Below are 12,145 nucleotides of genomic sequence, written 5' to 3' on the forward strand. Positions count from 1 at the left end.
CCTGTCTTTCTTTCTGAGTTTCCGCAGTTCGCATTTCTTGATTGCCGTAGTATGTTGAGATGGCGTTAGCTGACGCCTGACGGTTTGTTATGTCCTGTAGAACAGCCAGAACGTGGACAACTCAGCTGTGCTGTCTCTCGTCCAAACCTGTGATATCCTTCAGGAAGTGTGTATTAACCACGTAGCTAGTGTGGGAGTGCATTGACTGATGCTGGAGCACATGATTTCCGCTGGTCTTTTGTATGATGGACTGGAGGTTGTGGGTTAAAATGATACTCACTGTTCTTTCCCTTTCTGTAATGACTGCCTAACCTGTCTGTCTGTGTCTGACTGTCTCTCTGTCTGTCTCTCTGTCTGTCTCTCTCTCTGTCTCTCTCTCTGTCTCTCTCTATCTATCTATCTATCTATCTATTTATCTATCTCTCTCTGTCTCTGTCTGTCCTGCAGAGGACTAGCGATGAGAATGGAAACTGCTCCGGAGGGAACATGGAGTTCCCCACCACCAACCTATACGAGCTGGAGAGTCGAGTGTTCACTGACCACTGGTCCATCCCTTACAAGCGGGAGGAGTCGCTGGGCAAGTGCCTCATCGCCTCCACGTGCCTGGCCAGACTCGGTAAGCGTGTGTGTGTGTGTGTGTGTGTGTGTCTGTGTGTCTGTGTGTGCGCGTGCATGCACGCGCGTGTTTGTGTGTGGAAGTGGGAAGTGTTTCTTTGTCATCAGCAGGAGGGAACATCCAAGTGTGTATTTCACGATAAGCCAGACGTCATAGGCGCTTAGTTAGAAGTTGCGTGGGCGCCATCACATGCTCTGGACACGCAGCATACAGTGTGTACCCATGGTATTGTTCAGGCATATGACACACCTATGCATTCATATCATTCTCTTGTGTCAACTGGTTTTGTTTATTGTTTGCCTGCTTTGCTTGTTTGTGTAACAATATAGTATATGCTCTGAAGTCTGTCTGTTTGTGTGATATCAGCTCTGATTGGATCTCTTTTTCTCTCCCTCTCTCTCTCTTTCACTCTCTTTCTCCCACTCCCTCTCCCTTTTTCCTTTTCTCCCTTTCTCTCTTTCTCCCTTTCTCTCTTTCTCTTTCTCTCTCTCTCTCACTCTCTTTCTCCCGCTCCCTCTCCTTTTCTCCCTTTTTCCTTTTCTCCCTTTTTCCCTTTCTCTCTTTCTCTCTTTCTCTCTTTCTCCCTCTCTCTCTCTCTCCCTCTCTCTCTCTTTCTCTCTCTCCCTTTCTCTCTCTCTCTCTCTCTCTCTCTGCTGAGTGCAGGCCTCGCTGATGCAGATGAGAACTGCAAGCGGTTCATAGAGCGCTGCATGCCTGAGGCCTTTAAAAAGGTGAGGACCGCAGGGAGCCGCAGCGCCCGTCAATAACGGCACCAGCAGCACACAGAACATGGGTTTAGCGCCGGATATGACCAGTGTGCATCAGCTAATCCTCCCCTCCATTCAACCTATCTTTCTCTCCCTCCTTTTCTCGGCTCTCACTCTCTCTCTCTCTCTCTCTCTCTCTCTCTCTCTCTCTCTCTCTCTCTCTCTCTCTCTCTCTCTCTTCTGCTCGCTCTTTTGTTTGTCCACTTGTTTCTTTCACTATCCCTTCTTTCTTATTTACTCTCTTCACTGCTGGGCTTTCTCCTTCGCTTTCCCTCTCTTTCTGTTCATTTCTCTCCTGTCCTCTCTCTCCCTCTCTTTCTCCTCATCTCTCTCCCCACCTCTCTCCCTTCCTCTCTCTCTCTCCCCCCCTCTCTTTCTCTTTCTCCCTCTCTCCCTCTCTCTCTCTCCCTCTCTCCCTCTCTTTTTCCTCATCGCTCTCCTCACCTCTCTCCCTTCCTCTCTCACTTTCTCGATCTCTCTCCCTCTCTTTCTCTTTCTCCCTCTCTTTCTCCTCACCTCTCTCTCTCCCTCTCTCTCTCTCTCTCTCCTCGTCTCCATCTCTGTGTCCTCTGTGCAGTTGCTGACCTCTAGTGCGGTGCATAAGTGGGGGACGGAGATCCACGAGGGCATCTACAACATGCTGATGCTGCTGGTGGAGCTGGTGTCCGAGCGGGTCAAGCAGGACCCCATCCCCGTGGGCCTCATGGGCGTGCTCACCATGGTAACGGCACACACACACACACACACACACACACACACACACACACCCCTGTTCCTCACAGAGAATACAAATGCCTAGTGCGCATTGCTTGTAGATAATTACTGGGAGTACCTGTATGTGATTGACTGATTTAATATTGTTTTGGGGAGGGATCTTCTCAATGCTTTACCACCCATTTATTATATATAACAGTCCACAGAGGTTGTTTTGGTAAATCTTGAATTGTAACTTTGAGTCAGTATCACAATGAATCTTAGCGAGCATGTGTGTGAGAATTACTAGTTCATCTGTATGAGTTACTTGTGTATATGAATGAGAGTTATGAGTATATCTGTGTCTGTATGAGAGTTATGAGTGTATCTGTGTTTGTGTATGTGAGTTTGTAGCATATCCAAGTATGAGAGATTACAGTGTGCTGCATGGGAGCGCTTTAGCTCAAGAGCTGAGTGTCCGGCCTCACTGACCCCTGTGTCCGTTGGGTTCTGTCCCAGGCCTTTAACCCCGATAACGAGTACCACTTCAAGAACCGCATGAAGGCCTGCCAGCGCAACTGGGCCGAGGTGTTTGGGGAGGACAACATGTTTGCTGTCTCGCCCACCTCCAGCTACCAGAAGGTAACGCCACGCCACGCCACACCTCTCTCCTTCCTGTCTCTCCCTCTGCTGTCCTTCCTGCGTATAGGCTGCTCATCTCCATCCATTTCTCTCTCTCTCTCTCTCTCTTTTTCTTTCTCACTCACTCTGTCTTTTTCTCTCTATTTCTCTTTTTTCCTCTCTTCTCTTTCTTTTTCTCTCTCTCTTTCTTTCTCTCTCTCTCTTTCTTTCTCTCTCTGTCTTTCTCTCTCTGTCTTTCTCTCCTTTTCACTCCTTTCCTCCCCTCTTTGTTCCTGTCATCCTGTTCTTGTTCCAAGCATGTCTGTTCTGAGCGGCTTTTCTGTTCAGTTATTCTCCAGCATGGCTCCTTGTCTTGTCCTCCTCTTTACCCTCAACGGTGTTCTCCATACAAAGCATGCCGTCCCCTCCCTCTCTGTTGTTGCCAAGCGCTCCTTCCCTTGTTGTCTCTCTCTCTCTCTCTCTCTCTCTCTCCCCCTCTCATGCTGTCCCTGTGGATTGCTACGCTCCTTCTCGCCCCGTCTTTTGTAATCTTGCCTTTTTTTCAGCAAATGTCACATTGTTTCACCCTGAGACACACAGTCCTGCTTATATGAGTGTACACACACACACACACACACACACACACACACTCTCTTATTTAAACAGTCTATGACACACATACACACATTCTGTCTCACTTTATCAGACGCGCACACACACACACACATTTAAACAGTCTGTAACTCACATGCACACATTCTGTCTCGCTTTATCAGACACACACACACATGCACATAAACACACACACACACACACACACGCACACACACACACAAATGGCTCTAGAAGACCCATAATCTTCACAGGAAGAACAGGCCTAATCCTTCAAATAATGCATCGACCACATCCGTAACTAAAACTATTGAGGAACAGCATGCCTATTTTGGATAATTAGCCAAAGCATGGCATTTCATGGCCATTACTGTTTGTGTATGTGTGTGTGTGCACACGTGTGCATGAACAAGGACTGATGGAATCTCATGTCTTTGTAGTTAATGCATTGTAAATAGCCAATATGCCAAATTTAATAAGGCCAAAGAAAATGCTTATGTATATCTAATGAATCTAGACTAAAAGCTCATTCTGGTATTAATTTGCATTACATATTACATGCGTTTGATGTAAGTAAGGCTACGCAATGATACTGGTCTGAGTTTGTAAAGAGATTTGTTTGTATCAGGAAGTCCATTTGAATTGTACAGTGGTTTGATTGGATGAAGGGATATGTTAAGGCGTTTTGTGGCTAGCGTTGAGATGTGCTCATACAGCAGTAAGTGAGCGTGCAACTCCACTGCATTGGGACCAGAGAGATCAAGGGCTGCCGAATGTAAACGGGAGCTCATCGAGTGCAGAATTACAGAGAATTTGCTGAAATAATATATTTTTATTCATTTTTGTCTCTAAACAGGAACCTCACGGCTGGCTGGTGGACCTTGTGAATCGGGTATGCATCCTCTCTCTCTTGCTCTCTCTCTCTCTCTCTCTCTCTTGCTCTCTCTCGGTCTCTCTCTTTCTCTCTCCTTTAATGATCTTAATCTTCCACATTAAAGCTCATCTGGAGGAGAGACTCTGAATAGGGCTGCAGCAATTAATCAATTATTCGATTAGTTGTTCACCATTAAATTAATTGCCACCTATTTTAGTAATGAGTTTTTGATAGTGTGTTAAGTTATTAATAGTTTCTGTCATCCTAGTGTTGCTGAGTGACATTCGAATGAGTTGATGGTCATATCATATTCAATACTCAGTGGTCTCTTAATTTTGAATATGACTGTCCGCTCGTTCGAATGTCACTCAGAAACCGTAAGATGACGTCAGAAAAATGTGCAGTGCTCTCTTCATTTTTTCCAGAGCTGTATATGCGTGGAGAAAACATGAAGACATTTGAGAACATAACCTTGGGCTTTTGGAAACGCTGATCATTGTGTTGTTCACTATATTCTGACATTTTATCAATAAAGCAACTAAAAGATTAATCGAGAAAACAATCCACAGATTAATCAAAAATGAAAACAATCGTTAGTTGCAGCCCCAATGCTTAAGTGATTTCTCACTCTCTGTGTGTGTGTTTGACTGTCTGTTTGTGTTTGTGTGTGTGCAGTTTGGTGAGATGGGGGGATTCACTGCTATCCAGGGCAAGCTGAACATGGATGAGATTGAGATCGGGGTAAGTGCCCTCACCGTCCACTTAGTTCAGGATGTGGTCAGGTTGGGCTAATGTGTTTTTTTGTCATCATTTTTCTCTGTCTGTTTGTTTGTTTTTCATTCATTTTCTTATTAGCTTTGGTCTTTTGCTCGTGTGTGTGTGTGTGTGCGTGCGTGTGTGTGTGTGACGGAGAAGGAGAGAATTGTCGGATGTAGGGCGTGAGTGGCTTGTGCCTGGAGATGGGCTCCTACCTCTGTAGGAAGCGTGGCAGAGAACAAGCGACAGGAGGAGAGACGGGGGGATGATGTGTGCCGGAAACAGAGGACGAGGAGAATAGAGGGATTAGTCAAGCGAGGAGTGAAAGTGGAGAAAGGGGGAGAGTGGGAGAGAGAGGGAGGGAGAGAGCGAGAGAGAACGTGAGGGAGAAACAAGAGAATGCAGAGAGTTCAGAGAGGGCAGAGATTCAATTATGGCTGGCGCTTGCCGGATGTGTGTTGATGGACCCTGGCTGGATCATCTTGTTTACTCCCCAGCCCTGTAACCACGGCTCTGCTGCGAGTGGCAAGGCGTACACACACACACACTCCCTCAAACGCGTATGCAAAGTCATACCCAAGCACACACACACACTAATTCACACACTGTCACACACACACACACACACACACACACAGAGAGGCATGGAGAGTGATAGTGAAACTCAGCTGTGCCACATTCCACAAGCCAGATAAACAAGTGCAGTTCAGCTGATAATTATCATGCAGTCTGGGAGTGAGAGTTGAAGCTCTCGTTGAAGCGAGGAATCCTCTCCCCCCTCATCCTCCACCCTCCCCAACCCCAACCCCAACCCCCCCCCCCCCCCCCCCCCCCCCATCGCCTCCAGAAACCCACTTCTGAGCCTCACGACTGTGTGTAGGAGAGAGAACCCCAATGTGCCGCACTACCTACTGAGATATTTATTCAGTTATTCAGTCGCAGACTCTGGCTGGCCTAATAGGCACCCTCTCCTCTCTCCTCTCTCCTCCACTCCTCCACTCCTCTCCTCTCCTCGTCCGCTTGCTCCCCTAAAAGGCTGCTCCTTGTCTGCGTACTCTAAAGTGTCCTTGTTTTGAGTTCCTCCTCGTGGGCCTTTGATGGCGCGTATTAACAAGCCGCGGGTGTGCCAGGCCGGATGTGTGGCCTGGAGGACTCGGGCGCGGGGGGTGGGGGGGCGGGCTGGAAGACACTTTGATTTGTGTGTGTGTGTGTGTGTGTGTGTGTGTGTGTGTGTGTGTGTGTGTGTGTGTGTGTGTGTGTGTGTGTGTGTGTGTGTGTGTGTGTGTGTGTGTGTGTGTGTGTGTGTGTGTGTGTGTGTGTGTGTGTGTGTGTGTGTGTGTGTGTGTGTGTGTCAGTCAGTGAGTGTGAGAGAGAGATGGAGAGACAGAGAGAGGGACCTTGGGAGAAAGAGAGAGATGAGCTGGGATTTGCATGCCAATCAGGCCTGGCACCTCTATAGGACAAGCCAGTGGCTGTTTGACTGTTGCACATGCGTGACGGGAGACAGATGTGCGTCCACAATGTGAGGAGAGGTGTCGTAACTCCAGGGGTCACTGAATCTGTGTGTTCCTCGCATCTCTTTTCTCTGTACAAATTGATGAATGTCAAATGCTGAGATGCATCTTAGTTTGTGTACATGTAATATGCACATATATTGTGTATATTGTAAATGGACATTTAAAGAAGATGTATAGATCGAATAGGTCAGAGATAGGTCAGAGAACAATAGTTGCGTCTTCTGCTTCTCTTTTGGAGTCTTGCTGGAGTTCAGCAGAACCAAACAGATTAAATCAGATCAGTGATTTCATACCCAGACATAGCCTCCCCCCACCACCACCACCACCACATGATAACCACCACCTCCCCAACCCACTCCACCCTCATCCTCCTGCCAGCCAGCCACGACAAGCCAAGCCAGAGAGGGAGAGGGAGAGGGAGAGAGAGAGAGAGAGAGAGCTCCCACAGGAGAGGGTGTGAAAGAAAGAAAAAAGGAAAGGGAAGAAACCTGGAGACTGAGTGCCTGACTCCAGCTCCACAGTGGGGGAGGGGGATAGAGATGGTGGGGAGAGAGAGAAAGTGTGTGATGAGGGGGAGAAGGAGGAGGAGGAGGAGGAGGAGGAGGCGAGGAGTGATTCATTCACTCTCTCCAGGCGGAAGCAGTCATTTGATGGCGAACAGAGGGGTGATTCATCAGAGGCTTAGAGATGCCCCCTCTCACCGCCGGCATGCTGGACAAAAGGCCGCCGAGCTCCTTCAGCTCTGGGTGTCAAGAGAGAGACTGAGAGGCTTTAACATGCTCCGCTGCCCCTTTTGCCTCCTCTGCTCCTCCTCATGCTCCATGACTCCATCACTCGGGTGACTTTGGTGCTCCTGCACTTCCCCTCAACACCTGCCACTCTCTCTATTCACCGGTGACATTATGTGGTGGGGCGAAAATGGATCACTGGAGCCATTACGCCATTGAAGTGATTCGCGTCTATGGTGCATGTGTCATGAGCCGGAGTTTCCTGTTTGTTCTCGTGTGTGTGTGTGTGTGTGTGTGTGTGTGTGTGTGTGTGTGTGTGTGTGTGTGTGTGTGTGTGTGTGTGTGTGTGTGTGTGTGTGTGTGTGTGTGTGTGTGTGTGTGTGTGTGTGTGTGTGTGTGTGTGTGTGTGTGTGTGTGTGTGTGTGTGTGTGTGTGTGTGTGTGTGTGTGTGTGTGTGTGTGTGTGTGTGTGTGTGTGTGTGTGTGTGTGTGTGTTACACTTTCCACGTGCCTTACATTAACACAAGTACGCTGCGCTGGTTGTGTCTTCCCAGAGTGTGTCGGCCCTGGTCCAGCCGCTGAGCGTGTGTGCCGAGTATCTCAACTCCAACCTCGTCCAGGTGAGCTCATCAGACGTCTCTACGTGCATCGCCACAATAATAAAAAAACGGAACTATGTTGATGCTGACATTGTAGTTGTTTCTCCTCAAGAGCATGATAATAAGGGGCCAATCTCCCAAAGAAAGCAATGTTTTGAGCATGTTGGTACAGACTGTGAGGTGACAAAACCAAGATGCTTAACCCATTAAGACTTTGAGCGCCCATTAAAAAGGCTCTCTGATACCTAAGCATTTTCTGAACACGCCCTGTTAAAACCTGACTCAGAAACACTGCAATGGTGCAGCCGGCCTTAAAGGGAGAAGCACTTGTAAGGCACGTAATGGGTTAAAGAAAAAGCTCAGCATTGTTCTATTATCTCAGGAAACAAAATGTAAATACTGTATCAGCAAGTGTGTAAAATTATGTTTTAATCTTGAGCACACTTGCTGGATCCCTGTTTCATTAAAACTGAATCCTCTGGGAGAAGCTGAGATGTTATTCCAAATCAGGCCTACAGGTGTGTTGTGACTGGTCTGATCTGATCTGAGATGATGTTTCCTTGATGCAACCGACGGCTGCATTTTTCAGTTCAACACTAACTGGCCTGTTCTGTTTGTGTTGTCGTCAGCCAATGCTGGACCCTGTTATTCACAAGATGATCACCTACGTGCAGAATCTGGAGGAGAAAGACCTCAAAGATAAGGTACTAGGAACACACAACACGTGACACTCTGTGCTCTGTAATCAAAAGCATGTTCATTGTAAGCAATATCCACCACACTTTTATGGCCACTCAGAGTGTACTTTACATCGCTGCACTTATATACTTCCAAGCCATTTACAACAACTCTCTCTATCTCTCTCTCTCTCTCTCTCTCTCTCTCTCTCTCTCTCTCTCTGTCTGTCTCTCTCTCCTTCTCTCGGTCTCTCATTGTCGTCCATTAGCGTCTGGTGAGCATCCCAGAGCTCCTGTCTGCGATCAAGCTGCTGTGCATGCGTTTCCAGCGGGAGCTGGTCACTGTGGTGGACGACCTCAGGCTGGACATCCTGCTGAGGATGCTCAAGACTCCACACTTCAGTGCCAAGATGAACTCCCTCAAAGAGGTCCGAGTCCACACACACACACACACACACACACACACACACACACACACACACACACATACATACTCACACACACAGGGCCCTAATTTAAATGAATCTGGTAACAAGCGTCATATGCATAAATTAAATTAAATTTGTATCGTGTAGCGTGTTGGAGCATTGAACTGACCCTCCGATGTTTGCACTTAGGATCGTGCTGCACGTGGTATTCATGCTTGGTATTAGCAACTAGATTAAATTAGCTGAAGCTTGTTATTAAATTAGCTTTAAGTAGACTTCACTAGAGACGCACATCCCCCCTAATTTAAATTGACGCCCACATAGTTCCGCTCCATCAGCTTTCTGCACACCTGCCCCAGTCCTATGCATTATGTGTGCAGTGTTGCACGTACAGTTTGTATACAGTACCTAAGGCATTACACTGACATACATTTCAGGACACAAACAAGGACATTCTATATTAGCATCTTCACCTATGTTCCCGTGGTTACTTAAAGGGACACTTCACCGATTAGCATTAAGCTTTGTATCTTTAGAAAACCAGTCATGCTTTTGAATGGTCGTGTATCATTCCCTCAGTTGGCCTTGAGATGGGAGAAATACGGATTTCAATGAAACCCATGAATAGGACTTCTTGCTTTCAATTATGTAAAATTATGATTTTTACATAATTGAAAGCAGGAAGTCCAACATTGAAATCTGTATTTCTCCCATCTCAAGGCCAACTGAGAGAATGACGCACGATCATTCAAAAGCATGACTGGTTTTCTAAGGATACAAAGCTTAAGGCTAATCATTGAAGCATCCCTTTAATGCAGTCCATGCGTATATTTATAGCCAGCGTTTGTGACATACATTTAGTGTCAGGGGCCATATACTGACTTTGTGACTCCCCGTGGGTTTGCTGGCATTGGTAAAGGCCTTTCAGACCGTGACCACCCACCTTAACGCTGAAGTGTGTGTCTCCTAGGTGACCAAGCTGATCGAAGAGAGCACCGTGTCCAAGACGGTGAAGAACGCCATCGACACGGACCGGCTGTTGGATTGGTTGGTGGAGAACTCTGTCCTCTCAATAGCCCTGGAAGGTGAGGATCTCGGCTTAAGGCCTCTGCGCGCTCTGGTCTTGTGTTTACAGAACTTCATTTTCAACATCCAACAGTCACTGAAGCTTATTGGCTACATTGAGAAATTTTATTTTAAAACCTGGTGTGGTGATTTAGGGTAAATGAGTAACGTATCTTAGGGTTAAAGGAATAATTCGGTATTTTACACTTTAAGCCCGTTTTCTGTATTGCCTAGCATGTTTGACACCGAAATTTTGACGATTGAGCCTGTTTGTGGAATCCCAGTTTTGCCGTTACATATTGTGATAGGTAATGTGGCAACTTTAAGGTAGTGTTCTGAACTGTTACGGTTTGGAAACCCTCATTCCTCTGACCAGATGCTTGAATTCCACCGTGTGCTAAGCGTTCACAAGGACGTGCCAAGCTCCTAATTGCCATCACATTTGCACGGGCTGGAGGCCACGGCTCGTATTTAGGTCCCTGGCTTGTGTGGCTTTTACCCCGCGGCCATTGCCACACGCGCACGCACACACACACACACACACACACACACACACACACACACACACACACACACACACACACACACACACACACACACACACACACACACACACACACACACACACACACACACACACACACACACACACACACACACACACCCCGCTGATGTCCCTGACATCCTATAATTAGCTTCCTGTGTGTGTGTGTGTGTGTGTGTGTGTGTGTGTGTGTGTGTGTGTGTGTGTGTGTGTGTGTGTGTGTGTGTGTGTGTGTGTGTGTGTGTGTGTAAGAAAGACAGTGAACAGGAGTTTAAACTGTGTGTGTGTGAGCAAGAGTTTGAACTGTGTGTGTGTGTGTTAGTGAGCAAGTGTGTGTTGGCTCTCGGGGGCTAATGAGAGCTGTCCTGCTCCATCTGTCTCTGGCCCTGTAGTGTGTTGTCCCCTCCCCTGTGCTCCTCCATAGTAGTGTTTGGGTGGGCAGAGCGCTCCTACAGGGTGGCTACACCAGGCGTGTAACTGAAGCATTGCGTTCGCAGAGCCTATTCGGGAACAATTAGCTTCCACTATAATCAATGGAACTGGCTACAGTGCACACGTTTGAAACTAGAAAAGCACTCGGAGAGCGCAAATCCCCTCCAAGCGAACACATAACCGCCTCTTGCATCCAGACGGTGATACGGATCACTCCCTTGTTTCTTCCTTGGGTCATTTCAGACCTTCCCTGAAAATCATCATCGAAATCCATCCATAACCTTCTGAGTTATCTTGCAAACAGACAGACAGACAAACAAACAAACCAACAAACCAACAACCAAGCCCCGATGAACACACAACCTCCTTGACGGAGGTAAAAATTAGACCAATCTTCAAAAGCTATAATGCTTCAGTGGCGCTCCTGGTGTAGCCTTGCTGTCAGCTCTCAGCACTGGACCCTACTGCTGAGGGGGGTGTCAGGTGTGGGCGCCGCCTCCTCTCCTAGCCTCTCACACACCCAGTTGAGGGTCTGGGCCTTATGCCGCTCATGCTTTGCTTTTGTTTTGCTTTTCTTTTCTTTTCTTTTTTTCTGTTACAAGTTGACTTGTGACGTGACTAAAGCCCTTTTTCCATGCGATTTTTAATCAAATTAACTCATTCGGTATAACTTTACATTACAATTTTGAGCAATATTAGAAGCACTACTATTCTAGCGAATTAAAATGTTGTCATCATGTCCCTGTTAATGCGCATTTTCCTACTGGATGGATTTCTATCAACAGATGTAGCTATTGTACACTATTGCGAGGTGAACGTCTCAGTATGTGCGAGACAAAATTCAGATTTTCGTGCTGGCTTTGTAAACATTCTGAGCAGGCGTCACAGTAACTTACACCGCTCCAACCCTTTTCCATCACATTTAATGTCGAATTAACTCTCCTTAATCCCCCTCTGGTGAGCGAATTAACTTAGCACAACAAAACCGACATTAACATCGATATAAGTCCTTTCCCATCACGTTTTTGTGATGGATTTGTCTGTTGTGGCTACTTGGAGCTTCAGGCACTTGTTCTTGTTAATTGGTAGTTGTGAAGTCTCCGTTTGGTGTTTGTTTTGCCTGAAGTTCTCTCTCTCACACCTCTATCCACTGCCCTTTTCAGTGTTCACTCCTCCTACACAATCACTGTTTTCTCTTGTGTTTTTCTTGTATTTGC

General features: G+C 47.0%; 1 protein-coding gene across 1 annotated transcript in view; it reads left to right on the forward strand.

Annotated features, from left to right (window-relative positions):
- The window catches only part of usp24 (ubiquitin specific peptidase 24), a 58,748-nt gene that overhangs the window by 8,210 nt on the left and 38,393 nt on the right, over window positions 1–12,145 (forward strand). Inside the window, exons 2-11 of the mRNA XM_062556267.1 lie at window positions 448–616; window positions 1,280–1,347; window positions 1,961–2,104; window positions 2,596–2,718; window positions 4,166–4,201; window positions 4,859–4,924; window positions 7,738–7,803; window positions 8,412–8,486; window positions 8,729–8,887; window positions 9,858–9,972. Coding sequence (XP_062412251.1) covers window positions 448–616; window positions 1,280–1,347; window positions 1,961–2,104; window positions 2,596–2,718; window positions 4,166–4,201; window positions 4,859–4,924; window positions 7,738–7,803; window positions 8,412–8,486; window positions 8,729–8,887; window positions 9,858–9,972 — 1,021 coding nt within the window. The remainder of the gene's footprint in view (window positions 1–447; window positions 617–1,279; window positions 1,348–1,960; window positions 2,105–2,595; window positions 2,719–4,165; window positions 4,202–4,858; window positions 4,925–7,737; window positions 7,804–8,411; window positions 8,487–8,728; window positions 8,888–9,857; window positions 9,973–12,145) is intronic.

Source organism: Sardina pilchardus, chromosome 15 (assembly GCF_963854185.1).
Source record: "Sardina pilchardus chromosome 15, fSarPil1.1, whole genome shotgun sequence".
NCBI classification, from domain to species: Eukaryota; Metazoa; Chordata; class Actinopteri; order Clupeiformes; family Clupeidae; genus Sardina; species Sardina pilchardus.